The sequence below is a fragment of the Sorex araneus genome, chromosome 3, assembly GCF_027595985.1.
Source record: "Sorex araneus isolate mSorAra2 chromosome 3, mSorAra2.pri, whole genome shotgun sequence".
Taxonomy (NCBI): Eukaryota; Metazoa; Chordata; class Mammalia; order Eulipotyphla; family Soricidae; genus Sorex; species Sorex araneus.
This window is the reverse complement of record NC_073304.1, coordinates 21,129,405-21,144,923: the sequence shown is the minus strand read 5'-3', so window position 1 is coordinate 21,144,923 and position 15,519 is coordinate 21,129,405. Positions and strand designations below refer to the sequence as shown.

Below are 15,519 nucleotides of genomic sequence, written 5' to 3'. Positions count from 1 at the left end.
AAGACAGGCTGCAAGTTCCAACTTGTGTGAGCAGTCTTGCCTGAATATCTCTACGTGTTTGCATTCTGTTGGGAGACACACCTTGGAACAGAGCTGGTTCTCTTAAGTCTGAGACTGTTTCTGGTGCCATCCAGAATGCCAGGCTTTGGAATTGGCTCAGTTGGCTCATCTGTTAGTCACTCAGTGATACTTCGCAGCTCTCCTCCAATGGTGAGATGAGAAGTTTCTTTCTGTGTCTATCTGCCAAGGCCTACTGCTTTCTAATTAGCAATTTCCTTTTTCTTCCAGGCCCTATCCTCTTCTTCTATGGAGGACCCCAGAACTTTCCAAGAGAGTGCTGATCACCAAGAGGGTGGTGGTACTTGTGCCTCAATCTGGAAAGAGATATGAAGACTTCTATATGGGTTTGGTTTCTATTTTTAAGACAGAAGAGGAAGTAGAGAGAAAGCTAAACTATAACTATGAATACTTTAGCTCTGATTTTTGGCAATACCATGTTTGTTGCAAAAATATGAAAAGTTTCAAATGTTTAATTTTTTTAATTAAAACTCTCCTAGAATTCAAAGTCTCATGATCCAGTTCCTCTATTGAGAGATAGGACACTTAAAAACTTGAAATGGTAATAAAAGGTTTTAAGTGAAGGCTTTAAATCCTTCAATGGGAAGTACAACTGTGTGTCTATTTTTAATAATGACCATATGACTCTGAAGATGCTTATTTTCCAAACAGTCAGAGGTAAGATGGAATGAATGCCCAAGTTTACCATCATACAATTTATAAAATGGAGATTTCCCCTAATCCATACAATTATCTTCCATGCACCTAGTTCATAAGGTATAAGGAAGGTACTTTATATCCAGATAGGAATGTTCCCAAAGGCATAAATATTGACTTTAACCCGTCCTTGATATTTTGTGAAGCAAGGTAGCACCGCACATAACCTTACAATGTCTATATAATTTTTATTCAGGATCACATATAGTGAAATGTGTGTCTCAATCAAAATAAAAGACAGCATGCTATTGCCATTTCTTTGATGAAAATAATAAGGAATTTCTGGTAAAGGAAGAGGAGAACTTAACTGAATCAGTAGTCCTACTGATTCAGTTAATATTAGAAGTTGATATTACCTAAAATCAGGAGCACATTCTATAAACAAGCTGAGGACAATGAACCAGATATCTGAAACATGAATGCAAAAAAGTCATGTTACATGACTGTCACTTTAGCTACACTAAGTAAGGACAGAGTTACTAATCTTCAGACAAGGAGATCAGTTACATTTTAATATCTGTGTCATCCACTTAGACATAACTGTGCAGGCACTTCTCTCATGCCCATTCAAGAAAGTCATTGTCGATTCTACTAATATTTTCTCTAGCACTGTAGCACTGTAGCACTGTCGTCCCGTTTTTCATCGATTTTGCCAAAGCGGGCACCAGTAACATATCCGTTGTGAGACTTGTTGTTACTGTTTTCTCTAGTCAATAAAATTAAGTAAGTTTTTAAATAGTTCCAAGGTATAAGTCTTTCAAACTCTGAATGCTTTAGTAAATCCAGATGCTATGATAATATCTAAAATTGCCTGGAAACTATTTCAGTAAATCAAGCCAATTCCATTTTTATAAGACTAAACTGATTGCTCTATGTAAACACGGCTTATGGAAAGGGGGATGGGTAACTTTTAACTAGTAACTCAAACTTATATAGACATATACATGTGTGTATACATATGTCTACATAACTGAGCATATCTGAGCTACACTACTTCAAAGGAACATACTTTACAATAGATAGGGTTGGTGGGATGGGTATTAATAATCTTACAATTCCTTTGAGCATATCAGTCAAACATTAGTTTCCCTCTATCTCAAAAATTAGCTTTTGTTAAATTTATGAAAGATACATCACAAGAAACCATAAAAGTTTATGTTGCGATAAATAAGTTATTTAATTACAGATTTATCAGGATTTATCTAATAATACCAAGCCATTCTACATATTGTAAGATTCCTGAGCTTTGTCAATTCACTTCTCCATTGACACTTTAACAGTCTCTCTCTCCCAGTAGCTTTTCTATGTTCTAATGAACATATCTTTTATCCCTGATATTCAGCCTATGCCTTTGTTTGCTTATGCATGCTACTTCACTTCCCCATTGAATTTTCCTCAAGGAAAGAAACTTCACATACACAAGACCTCTTTCTGTAAAAACTAATCACAACAGGGTGATTTTTCCAGCAACTTATTCCCCAGTCAACTAGCACAGCATTACATATATCTCATCCCCCCACCAACTTCTCGAACATCCTGTTTCAGTTTTGTACATGTAGACCAAATGGGAAATTTAAGGACTACAGTGTGAGTAAGCAGCAACAAGTTTTTATTTTTACCTCTCTAGGGACTACCTAAATCTCAACACAATTCTGTAGATACACATCAGTGGGTCACTGATAAGCCTTGACTGTAGAGTTTAACAATTAAGGATTCTGAAAGAATCTCTTCCCAATACGATTATCCAGCATTCATTCAATCAGGTTACATTTATACATTTACCTTGTTCAATTTTTTTGTAGGTGTATTTATAAAATCTAAAACACTCGAAAGTTTAGATGTTTGACTGAGAGTTGATTAGTTAAAATGATATTTATTAAACTATAAGATACTGATAGTGTGGCTACAACATTTTGAAAAATGGGTTTTTAGTTCTTGCTCAGTTCCCACTTTTTCCTCATTTTAGGTCTCTAGTTCAGGAATATATTTTAATACTTAGATTTTTCAAGTTTAGATTTTCTTCTGTTAATTTTATGTTCAATTATAAATGGAATGTCATAAGAACACTTGATTGTATCTATAAATACAACCACACACTATAATTTGATAACATCCTTAAATTTACAATATAAAATTTATGGTACAAAATCAGTTTGTCTATTTTTGGAGAGGGGATGATATCTAGATATTACTTTATATAACTTATAGATAAAACTATATTCTCTATTTTAGAACAAAATATGGTATGTACATTAAAATAGCATTATAATAATAAAGTATCAAAGCCTAGAATTGCTAATTAAGCTAAGAACAAAGGGAGACCCAAGTCCAAATTCAGATGTAAAAGGGAATTTTATTTCTCTAAATTCCCTGTTACTGAGGGTCACCTTATATTAAAAATCTCCAAAATTCACTGATGGGAATTTCTCTCACTAACTTCTTCTTACTCCACTTGAAAACTAAAGAAAAGCTAGTTTGCACCTAGTATTCATTACAGTTCACCTACGTTGGGAGAGAAATTGTTAATCTGAATGGCCAGAGAACCTGCCAACAGCAGCTGAGAATATGTATCATTGAGCTGAAGAGTAAATTCTATATAACATATACAGAGAGAGAGAGAAATGAAGATTGAGTGGGGCCACATTCTCTATATAGGAATGGAGAGGGATAGATCAGCACCACTGACCCCACTGGTTTTTACCTTAGTTATTACAGAGTATAATTCACTAGGTGAAAACATACACACTGCGAGTGTGTCCCAAAGAATAATTAACTTCACACGCACATTCACACATATATGTGTGTGCATACGCGCGCGCGCGCGCGCACACACACACACACACACACACACACACACTTCCTCAAGAATTGAAGTGTGCTTTTCCATTTAAATCACTCTTTCTCCCTTTACTGAAGACTAGGTCATAAGCATATGATTTTTCTACTTATTCTTTATGCTACTTTAGTCAAGCCTCTTCTTTCAACCTTGCATATGTTCCCATGTGTCTATGTCTAACTTACAAGTCCAGTATTCAAAGTAGAATCCAAAGACGTCTCCGAATCTGTTTGCCTCATTTTTCCTATATTTTCAATTTGATATTTTTTTTCTAGTGTTTTCCCTACCTGATTAGAAAGTTACCCTTAGACTTCAAAAGATCATTCTAACACTCAGGATAAGAAATCATTCTTGGTATCATCAAAGATACCTGTGAATTCTGGAACATACAGACTGACATACAGTACTACACACTTAGAAACTTGAACATCAGAAGCTACTCCTCACACATCAAACACCAAGTTCCTAAACACTTGGCAGGGATGTAAGACCCATTATAACTAAGCATTAGGTGAGTTTTCCAGTTGGACTCTGTCCATGCTGAGTAACGCTAAGGCAATATCCCACGTATTCATATAGGCAGAGGTTTCCCTAACACAGTAACGATTCAGGAAAACCAATCTTTTCTTCATGTCCCAAAGTACCCTTCAGCTGGACCACTTCTTTCTCAAGACAGATAAAAACGCATTCTGATTTCTTCCTCTTCACCTTGGATCCCTTTCACTCCAGACTTCTCAGCAGAAAAAGACGTGATCAAGCTACTAAGCCAACTGGCATTTGGATGGTGAAAGAAGTGTTGAAATGTTAGAGGTTCATATTCTTCTGGCATATACATTCCTGTCTTTCTGTGAGGCGTTGGGACTGAGTCGAAATAGTGGATTCAGTTCTTAGCTTTCTTTCTTTTTTATAATTAAAATAAAATTCTATGACAGTCATACCTTTTATCAGCTAAACTAGATTTCATCTCTTGCTGAAATTCTTCTCCAGCCAATCCCGAACTTCTTGAAGATTGTAGCAGAAGGGGCCCTTTCCTCCCAGATAAGCAATTTTCTGTCTTTGCACAATGCACACACGTTCGAAGGCTACACCATAAGCTACGTTGGCGTTATTGTCCATGCGGTCAGCCACAACTCGGCACTGGGGCGGCAAGGAGAAACGCTCCAGAAGCTGGTGGGCTGCTGCACATCTGTCTTCTTGACTCCGGTGCTTCTTCACCTCAAAAGACAAAGAAGAATCCCTAGGCACTGCCCAGCCGTCTGAAGGATGAGCCTCATCAATGTAGACCAGCAGGAAGTCCGCCACTGAGGAGAACTCTTCGACCAGTTTGCTGAAGGCTGGCAGCTGGCTTGTAAAAGGAGGTCAAGTGGCGGATCCAAAGTTGACCACCAGTGGGCGCTCAGGGCTGGCAAAGTCAAGAAGGTGGCACTCGGCCCCATCAATCGTCTTCTCGTGGGTACCATTTCTGCTACTGTCACCTTCAGAACTGGAGACATGTACCACACTGGAATTGGGTGCATCTTCACCCAGTTTCACCTGGAAGTGAGCAAAAAAAAAGAGGCAGAGAATATGACATTAAGTACTTTGTCAGTCCAATTCATTCTACGTGAAAACAGGGAGCGCTGATAAAATGTGATGTCTTCAGAGGCTATAGTAAATATATATTGAGTAAAGTAAAGCAGCATCTTGGCAGGCAGTATAAAGAATGACCCAAAAGAGAATAAAAGTGTTTCTCACTCTCTGTCTAGTCACAGAAGGAAATTGCTTCCATCATTGAAAGCAGAGCTGTTAACGCTCTTCATAATTAAGTTGAAGCAGGTATTCTTTCCGATCCTACTCTGTTGTCAATGCTCACCATGCATTATATAACAAATGATGAATTGGCTTCATTTTAAAAGTTAAAAGTGAATGGTCTACTTTAAGACAGACTATCAGTCTTGAGACAGATTACCTCTTTCTGAATTCCTGCTTCTGCATTCTAAAATCCTCAGGCAAGACTTCTATATTTTTGCATGATGCTAATTTATTGACTCTCTACCAGTTGCCCATGCTCTACCATTGGGTCCCATTCCTGGTAAAAATTAGATAAACAGGGGTCTTTTCATAAGAAGGGCCTTCACCTTGTCAGAACTTCTACTTTCCCATTTGTAAAAGTTGATTAAAAAACCAACAACTTATTTTTCTCCTGAGATTGTCAGAGGGTAACATACAGAGAAGAGCACTCTGATTAATCAATTAATGCAGCAATAATTGTGAGATTAGGCTGCCATGAGACAATGTCATGCAGACATGTGAAATAGAATACCATCTTACCTGGGCAAGGATACATTTCGAGTGTTATTCCTTCATGAGTTTTGTACTCTCCTTAGTATATTATCTTCCTAGAGTTCTTAACTAGCCACTTTTTATTTGTGACTCATGAACTGGAACTCACCATCTTTATTAGTAAAAAAATATTCTTTCCATAATTCTACTTTCAATTTTTAATGACAAACCCACTTATACACTGTTATTCGTTTCCTTTTTTTAACCTAGAAAGTCACAAGCATCTACTGTTCTACCATTAATGTTATTAATAAACACCATTGAGTTATAAAGACTCAAGGCTACGGAGATATACAAGATGAGTTTTCCATGTGTTCCCTCTATTTGCATGTGATTTAAATGAGCATTCTCAACTGGGGGCCATATGTTCCAGGATTATTCAACAGGGCCACAGTGAAACATTTCATGTCATGAAAATGATGTAAATGGGGGTCGTAGTATGAGACTAAGGAGTCAAATGCTAGGACAGGAGGAAGGGTAACAGGAAGGAACAGAGGTCAGATTGGGGCCATAGTCAGAAAGATTGATAAACACTGAAATAAAAAGCTGAACAGAGACTGAAAAGAAGTTTAGTGGCCTTTGGATCTGTGAATTGATAGCAAAAAGCAGGCAGCATAAAAGAGCCAATTACATCAGTTTGAATGAACACAATTGAATCTCCCCCATTAGAATGGTTTAATCAAAGCCAATAACATTAGGGACAACATATGGCAGGACAATTGATTTTTATACACTATACTTAATATTATAAAACACTTGCAACTGAATTGACTTATTTCCCTGATATAAACAAAGCCATATATAACACCACTGTTAATTGAAGCCACTTAGAAGTAAATTGTTAAGGACTCGACAATCCAAATGGATATAAAACACTCAAGAGCTTTTATTCAGATGTTTCTATCTAACGTTAATGCATAACTCATTTTAACTGTGAGGAAATAATTAAAGAAATCCGTTCTCTCATTTCTGACAATTCTTAGCAGAGCAGGTTTTAAACAAATACTATAAACTTTCTAAAGAAAATCTTAAAGTCACACTCTGCTTTCTTAGAAAATGCAGCTAATGGTATGATTTAAATAAGCACATTTGTTTTCAGTCACTATTTTAAAAAGTTATATTACTGATATTAATTTTCTTAGTTAATTTACAAATGACATTAAATAGAGGGGGAAAATTAAAGCCAGCTGTTTGGGTAGACTGTTTATATGAACTTCACTTGTCTCCGGTGTTTTAAATAACAGTGAAATATAAGGATATGCATTTTAAAGGTATTATAAACTTTTTGAACACATGCATTCTTCTTATCCTTCTTTGTAGATTTATGTAGGGGGGAGGGGTAGCATTATCATAATCTTCTCATTAAATCTTTCCCACCAAAATAGCAATAATTAATTTAGGAGAGCTGCTTTTCACAATACTGTTATACTCTTCCTAACACTATGAATAAAATACCTGAACACGTTCAGGTCGATCTGACTCCATTAACTGTTAAGTATCTTCTGGTTAAGTGAACAATCTATCCACCAGAGAATCATCTGCAAACTACCAAAGTGCAGATTCTTGGAAAGATTAGAGCAACCATATGCTTTTTATGAGTTATTTTCTTGAGACCTATGAATAATTGTGTGGTCTTGTTAAATGGGTCTTTGATCTTTACACTCTAACCCAAGAAGAACTGTTGATCCTTGTATTATTTTTGACTATTCAACTGAATAATCTCATCTAATGCTTCAGTTACAGGTGACTCTATTATTACCTGCAGTTAATTTTCCTAGAGAGCCAAAGCACCTTCTCCTTTTCTTAGTGACAATATGCAGTGCAGTCACATAATTTTTTTCTTCAAAATACAGGCTAGTGATGTTAGATCATTTAGAAAAGTACACCTTTATTTCCACATAAAACATTAAGGAAATAATCACGTAAGTAAGCACATAATGTTCTTCAGTAGATGCATGGAAAGATAGATTTCGAATTGATCAGCTGTGAAATATATATTATATATTCTCATTTTGTTTTTTGTTTGCTTCGGCTTACACCTGGCAATGGTCAGGGTTTACTCCTGACTGTGCTCAGGGGTCATTCCTGCAGTGCAGAGGACTGTATGCAGTGCCAGTGATTGAACTAGGTCATCCATGTACAAGACAAGAAGCTTACCCCCATGGTACTAACTTTTTGGCCCATATGTTTTTATTTTGATAAATGAATTATTTAATGAATGAGAGTCAGTGTAATTCTAGGTAGAATTCGGGGCAGGAATTTATACTTAATAATCTCCTTGCACTGCCATAGGTATAATCATAACAGGGTTATAGATAAAATCATTGAAGTTGAATAATTTAGGAATGTGAATCTGTGCATGAAATAAAAGTAGCCCACCCTTTCTAATCTTTGTTGCACATCTAGGTGATGGTACTGCAGATAAAAAATGTCATAAATATTTATCCTGTTTTTAAAGATGACCAGGTTAGAGTAAATGCATAGATAAGACCAGTGCAATCAAGGAAAAACTCCCTAGTTCCAAATGTGAGCAAATGAGGTGTCTGCTCTTATCAGCATCATGTAATAATTAAAATCTATGTCCACCTTTGCTAAAATCCTACTGATGGAGGACATAGCAACCATCAAGAAATACAACTAGTTTTACAGTAAAACTTTTTTGCTTTACATTTAAAAAAACCCACTTAAAATAAATTCATTGTTCATTTCTTAGTTTTTCATTTGATAACCATGAAAATTTAATTCTTATTATAACCAGAGTTTCAAATAGAGAATTTCAGTTTTCTCAGGGATGTTCTCTTCTGAAAGGTAATGGAAGAATCACCATTGTCGTCAGGGATGGGAGGTTCTTTGTTCTCCTCAGGAGCAAAGAATTCCTTGACAAAGAGCCAAAATGATGAAGAAAATAAACTTGCTTCCATAATAACATTGAGGCTACAGGAAAGAAGTTGAACAAAAACAAGCTATCCCCTGGTACTCCCAAACTTTGTTTTAATTTCCCACAGTGGCACAGAAAAGTCTCCTGGCCACAAGTTACCTATCATCTTAATTTCTCCTTCTTAGAGGATTTGTGTTTGGTTTTTGTCCTTAATGAGACATATTTGCCAAAGAGGCATTCAAAAGGCATTTTTTACTCTTGCGGAAGAGTAATTAGGTCGGTACCTCTTTCCCTGCCAGCATTAGCTGCTCTAAAGAGAACCCTGCCCAGTATTTAATGCCCAAACACAAGAAGCATCATTTCCACTAATTGGTCTTGAAGTTCCGATGTTCCCAAAGGGTCCCTTTATTTTGAAGGGATCAGAAAGGACATACGTAAGATGTAATACCATCATCACTGACTTTTATCTCCCTCATCTGCAGTTCTACAATGATCCTTTTCTTGTGGTTTTGTAATCAACGAACGTCAGCAGCATCGGCTATCACAAAGGGGACAGGGGTGCAAAGCAAAAGTTTTCTTTTTTTAGAGTAGAGGACATCTCCGGGCCAAGTTCAAATCTGAGACAGCTATGTTCATCAACATGAACATGACTGCAAGTAGATGGCATACATAGAAAATTGATTCCCTTGATGATGGAAGCTTTTTTATTGGGAGAGCTCTGTGCATAGGAGAAAGGGATTACACTGTTCCAGCATGTGGACTGTGAAATGCAGGGCGAGGGAAAGGAAGAAAGGACCATTCATCAAGTAGGAGCCGGAAATAGAGCATATACTACTAGCCATATTTGTGCGTATGAGCTGCTCAAGTCTTTCTACAGCCTTCCACGGACTAAAGACAAAATATCAAGTAATCACCTGGTAGAAATTAAAGCACAGAATAAATATGGGGGTAGGTTGGATGTGTGAATGAACAATTTGTAGTACAGATCCTTCTTACTATTTCAAGCCCTGAGGTAGCTTTCTGAAATCTCAGGAAATTTCAATTTTTTTTTTTTGCTAAAATAACCAGGCAACATCAATGTCCTCACAAATGTGATGAGTGAGAAAGCAGCAATTTAACCACTTCTATTTAAACTGGTCAAGTTCGCAAGGCTGAGGAATAAGCCACCTACTCTTTGCTCTGACTTTGAGTCCTTTTTTTGGCCATTTGCTTTTCTTTGTGTCTTGACATTGTGGCTCTTTGTGGCACATTGTGGATCTATCACTTCCTAGCGTTTTATCCAAGTGATGGACAAGTGCTGGCTGTGTCCTTCTTTGGGGAATGTTTTTCTCTTAAAGGAACTATTTCCCATTGTAGAAAATGGTGTCAAAAGACTTGAGGTGAATGGAGTGGAGGAGGAGAATGTTTCAAAGACCCTTTTAAGACCAAAATTCTATGTTTAAATGAATATGTTTTCTGTGGCACTGCAATATTAACTGTGCAGAAGCGAAACTGCTTTCAGCATCTATACTGTGTGTTTACTTTTACACTTCATTTAGGTAGGAGCCAGGCTCCCAGACAGGGGAGTTTGCTTATTGGTTGTATGTTTGAGTCTTTTACCACTAGCACAAGGATGCAGTGTTAGAAGCAATGACACTGACAGGGAAACTTCAAAAACAAATATCTGTTATTTACCCCAATCTTTCACAAGTTTCTGTAGGCTTTCTTTTAGATTATAACCCGTGTAGAAAACTCCCTCAAACCAAATCCAGATTATTTGAAAACTTCCATATAAAGTCATTTTTAAACTTCACTAAACATTTTAATGAAGAAGGGTTTTTTTTGTTTTGTTTTCTCTCTTGCCCTCTTAAAAGGACCAAGCACAGGGATAATACTACTATTCTAATTTCTCTAAATACCTTCCCAAGTATCTGACACTCAACAAGGAGCCTTGGGAATGACATCCTCCTTGTATCACATGTGTACACACCCCCTCACCCTGGAAAATAGCCTCTGAGTGTGGCAGCTTCAAAACAATGCAAGTCAGGATTGTGAAATCCTATGATGCCATCTCTAACAGTCCTTCCCCCCCCTTCAGGGCGCCTGCAGAAATGGTTACACCCAAAGACAGGGGAACAGATGGCAGCAGCCAACAGGGAAGTAATTCAACCTGTTCCAGGGATTCTGCGTGACCCTCAAATGCCACTATAACCACCAACAACCCTTGCCATACTTGGAGACAGAAGGAGACCAAATATCACTGCAGGCTGTGATCACAGTGTTTCCATTCATTACCACACCCGATCGTGTCTTGTCCCTAGATACAGGGGTTCTTGGGTTGCTACTTAACTTTTAATGGTAGCTTTTTCATAAATCACTGAAAGCAAACATAATAGCAATCAAACTTGGGAACTAGTCACATCAGCTGACAAAAGTTATAATGCAGGAAAGAAATTCAGAAACATGTGAAAAAATAAAACAAACAAATCCTTCTAATTTCTTGTACTAGGAATAATAAGATTGCAACATCAATACAACAGCTTTTTAAAACTGAAATTCCATACATTAGTAAAAGAAAAAATTTATTAGAGAGACAATTGTTGGAGTTTTCTACTTTGTATTTAACATAGCTACTGAATAACAGAAATAACCTCATTGAACATTTATAGGCAATACCACAATTCCCACAGCTTATTTGAGGGATATTTAGAAGAGATATATATCCCTATAGGTAAAATTCTCTTATGTAGGTACTTTGCTTATATGAACAGAAGTTAATTGTCTTCCTCCAAAGTAAGAGTTTGATATGCTGTTATCTGACCAGTGCCATTGTCATGTTCTCTCATAATACCTGCAAAATGCAGCTTTAGATGAAGAAACTCCTATCTTATGACATGCCTGACATAATAGTGCAGTCCCCACCCTGCTCCAAATTCCTTAACCACAGAACAAATCAGAGATATCACATTCAGTATACATGGTTGTGGAAATGAACTGGTCTCCTTTCTGGCAATTCCCATTTGCCACAAATACATTATATAAATGAATTCACACAGGACTTTGAGCATCATTTTATATTATTATAAGAGAATGTTCACTTACTAACAAAAGCTCTCCCTTTTCTTCTGTCTCAAAGACAAGAAAGGCAAACCTGCACGTTACTCTCAGTAACAATGTCCTGTATTGTAGTAAAAATCCCCCTCATGCACTAAGCTTGGTTCCTTCTGGAACACTTGTTTCATTTTCTAGAAGTTCCATTTGACTAGAAGTCACATTTTTTCCCTGGTGCATAGGTTTATTTTTCTAGTGTTTATTTACAGAGTACCCATTCATTACCTTCTCCCTTGTATCCTGAAGTTTTCCCTAGTCTACTTCTGCCTATAGGCTTCCGTATTCCTCTCAGATTCCCTTCCCTGGCATCCTGGACAAGAACTTCCAAACACTGTTAGGGAAAATCAAGAGAGTCTGCCTTCATAGCCACAGTTTCCAAATGAATCCATTCTTACTGAGCCCAGGGACCTTCAGGAGGTAGATGGGCACAGAGCAAGGGACAAACTGACAAAGACCAGTGGCAAAATGGTCCACTTTGCCCCTTAAGAATAGGCTAAGGATGCCCTCCCAACATCTCCAAGCAGCAAAAGAGAGCTGGAATGCCAGCATTCATCACTTGCAAACAAAGCTCCCTCACTCCGGTTTTGAGAGCAATCCCGGAACACAACTTCTGAAGCTAAATAGCAACACTCCTCCGGGGCTCAAGACATGCGTCCTAATAACTTGGAGATTGGAGTGAACCCATGAAACTACCTGATCATTCTCAGACAACTTATCAATTTTGAGAAGCAAGGCAAATGGGCTTTCCCCTACAAAGTCCGGATTTCTGCCCTTCTTCCTTCTTTCCTTTGTAAATCGCTATGTGGTCACTCCGGACTCAGTGTCTGAAAACCACTTCAAAAGGGTTGGAATCAGAATCTGTGGAGGACTCTGCACACAGCCCTGCTTTCAGCGGCTCTCATCCCTACCAGTAAAACAACGGGGCTACGAAGCCAGCTCACATCTGCTGTGACCGTTCTGTTACTAAGCCCTGGTCGACTCTAGGAGTTATTTTTCTTGTCTTGATTTTCAGGGGGTACCATGCCCTCAGACTGCCCTTCCTAATGCACCTCACCTAGTTTCCAATCAAGTCAAACTCAGCATCCCAGCTGATGACAAGGGCGGAATCAATGCCGCAACCTCTCTTGGTCCCCATCTGCTGTTTCCTAGATATTGTGTCAGCCCACTCTACCTCCCCACCCCCTTACCCCCCACAAATCGCTACAAGACGTTAGCAACCCTTCTAAGAAAGTTGCATTCGGCTATGCGAAGCCTTTATGTCCTCATACCTGTCGTCCCTTAACGCTTAACTTATGTGGCAGGTGTACAAAGCCAAAAAAAAAAAAAAGGCGCTCTCAGAAGCATCAATACCAGGCTCCCAAAATGGGGTGCCCACTTCTCCCCCCTCCCCCCCATGCCCCGTGCTCCTGATCCGCCTGGCCTAAGGAGAAGCGCAGCTCACCTGTTTGTAGGCATCCAGGAGGAAGCTCTTCCAGATGCAGCGCATTCCCTCTGAGGTCAGCATGCGCCTCCACTCCCCGCGAGTGGACTTGGAGCGGCTCAACATCAGCACCACGTGCTTGAGGAGAATGACCGAGTCATAGAGCGCCAGGAAGAGGCAGTTGGAGAAAAAAACTGGCAGAATTTGCAGTGTGATCAGCAAGTGTACGCTGAGGTTGCCCATCTTCTCTGCCTCCCGAGTCAGTCCCCTTGTGCCTTCTGGTTCCCCTTCACCCTCTTATTTAAATGGGGGGTGGGGTGGGGTGGGGGGGACAGGGGAGGTGGGGGAAGGTAAAGGGGGGGGGAGGTTGGGGTGGAGGGGGGAGAAGGAGAAAAACTAAATTAAAAAGAAGCCCAAGTTGTCTCCTCTTTCAAAGAAGCAGAAATAGCAAGACCAAGTCCAGTCTCTGCAGCCCAGCAGTTGGAGTGTGCCCATCAATTCATTCAATTTGGAGCTGCTGCCTCTTTTTTTTTTTTCTCTTCCCCCCCTCAGTATTTAAGATGTTAAAAAAAGAAAGAAAAGAAAACTGGCGTGCCCGTCCCTAATCCAGTCACCCCTCTGAGTCCGTTTAAAAGACAGGCAGTTCTACTTTCATTTCCAAGCACCTATGAGGCTGTGGCAGAGATTGCAAGTTTTTCTGGAGCTTTTCATTGTCTCTACATTCAGAAACGTAGCCTGTTTCTGGCTTGAATTGCCAGAGTTTTTGGAAATGTGCTTTAAGAGTAGGTTTCCCCCCACCCCTTCTTCACTCCGTTTTACACACACTTTTCTGTCTTCCCCGCCTGTCTCTGTGTGTGTGTGTGTGTGTGTGTGTGTGTGTGTCCCCAGGAGCGCTGACTTTTCTCTTCTTTCTCACTCCCTCTGGCTTTTCCCTTCGTGCTATCTGGTGGTGGTGCAGCCAGTGCCTCTGTGTCTCTGCAGCCCAGTGAGTCTCCCTGAAGCCTTTTATACATTCCCTGGCTAATTGCTGCAATAGAGAAATGAAAGCCTAATCTTGGTAAAGATCTTGACGTCATTGAGAAAGAGGGCTTTACTTTGGCCAGAACTGCAGTGAATAGAAAAGCAAAACTCGACAACTTTTTCTTTCTTTTTTTTTTTTTTGCAAGGGGGGAGTACAGAGGGACAGTGGAATTTTGCTTTGTGGTTTAAAGAGAGAGAGAGAGAGAGAGGGAAAAAAATTAATACCTTTGACAGTTTTCAGGAAATGCTTCCAAACTTGGTGGAAAGTAATTTAATATAACATGAAGATTTATAGGGCAGAACTCCCTCCTCTGATTGTTGTTGTTATTTTTATAATCCATGTATGAGGGGGCTGGGAAACACGGGATCCCAGAAAACAGGTAGGACAGAGGGAGGTTGGTCTTGGCTCTCTCCTGCAAGATGTGAGTGCTTGCATCTGATATTTTTGCTTTGATACTATAACTTTCTAATCAGAGTTGTGCCATAGGTTCTTTCATTTTGAATCATGATTTGATTTAAGAAAATTCAGAGTTGTGAGGTTCCCAACCTCTTTGGGTACCATCATTGCATTTCAGAAATTTCATATCAGCTCTTTCTTATTTTCTCCAATGCAAAAAAAGAAAAAGAAAATCTTAAAGATAGCAAAGTAAGCTGTGTGACTAGGTGGCAAGATTTGGCTTCAGTGCCATTTTGCCTGTATGTAGACTGAACGAAAACTTTCCTGCCAAATGCATCAAGATACCATAAGGCTGAGAAACAAATTCCTTAGAAGAGAGCTCTTTAAAATCCATCCCCCCTACTTCTGTTAAAATAACCCCGTGATATATTACAATGAAGGGAATCTTTAAATTTTTAAGAGTTAAGTGGTTGGGAGCCAACTTTGAATTCGTGCAAGAAACGGTTAAGATGCTGAGCACTGCTCCATGGATCACCTTTCTCATTTTTCTGCAGGTGGAATGGGTTCTTGGGCTCCCAAGGTTTTGGCCAAGTGCCACAAGTCCCACTCATGTTCGGTTTCCTTCCTCACTTACCTAAATGATCACCTTCAGGAATTCTGTTTTCTTGGAAGCAAGAGTGGCAGTGTCAGACACTGGGGTGAGGGTATCAAATTTTAATTGAGAATTAATTAGCTGATTTTTCTCCCCTTCTGTATCCAGAGTTCTCATTAAGCATGAACCA

The 15,519-nt window shown here is 38.9% G+C and overlaps 1 protein-coding gene across 2 annotated transcripts; it reads right to left on the bottom strand.

Moving 5' to 3' along the window:
* Positions 1–1,383: 1,383 nt before the first annotated feature.
* DIO2 (iodothyronine deiodinase 2) lies at positions 1,384–14,164 on the bottom strand. 2 transcript variants are annotated; one of them, XM_055131093.1, is made up of 2 exons: positions 13,342–14,164; positions 1,384–5,143 (listed from the first exon to the last, which is right to left on the bottom strand). In XM_055131093.1, the coding sequence occupies exons 1-2, from the start codon at positions 13,561–13,563 to the stop codon at positions 4,559–4,561; spliced, it is 807 nt and encodes a 268-aa protein (XP_054987068.1). In that variant the 5' UTR covers positions 13,564–14,164; the 3' UTR covers positions 1,384–4,558. The 2 variants fall into 2 exon arrangements, with proteins under 2 accessions (XP_054987068.1, XP_004610294.3); XM_004610237.2 differs by having other exon boundaries at positions 4,571–5,143; positions 13,342–13,616.
* Between the last annotated feature and the right edge of the window lie 1,355 nt (positions 14,165–15,519).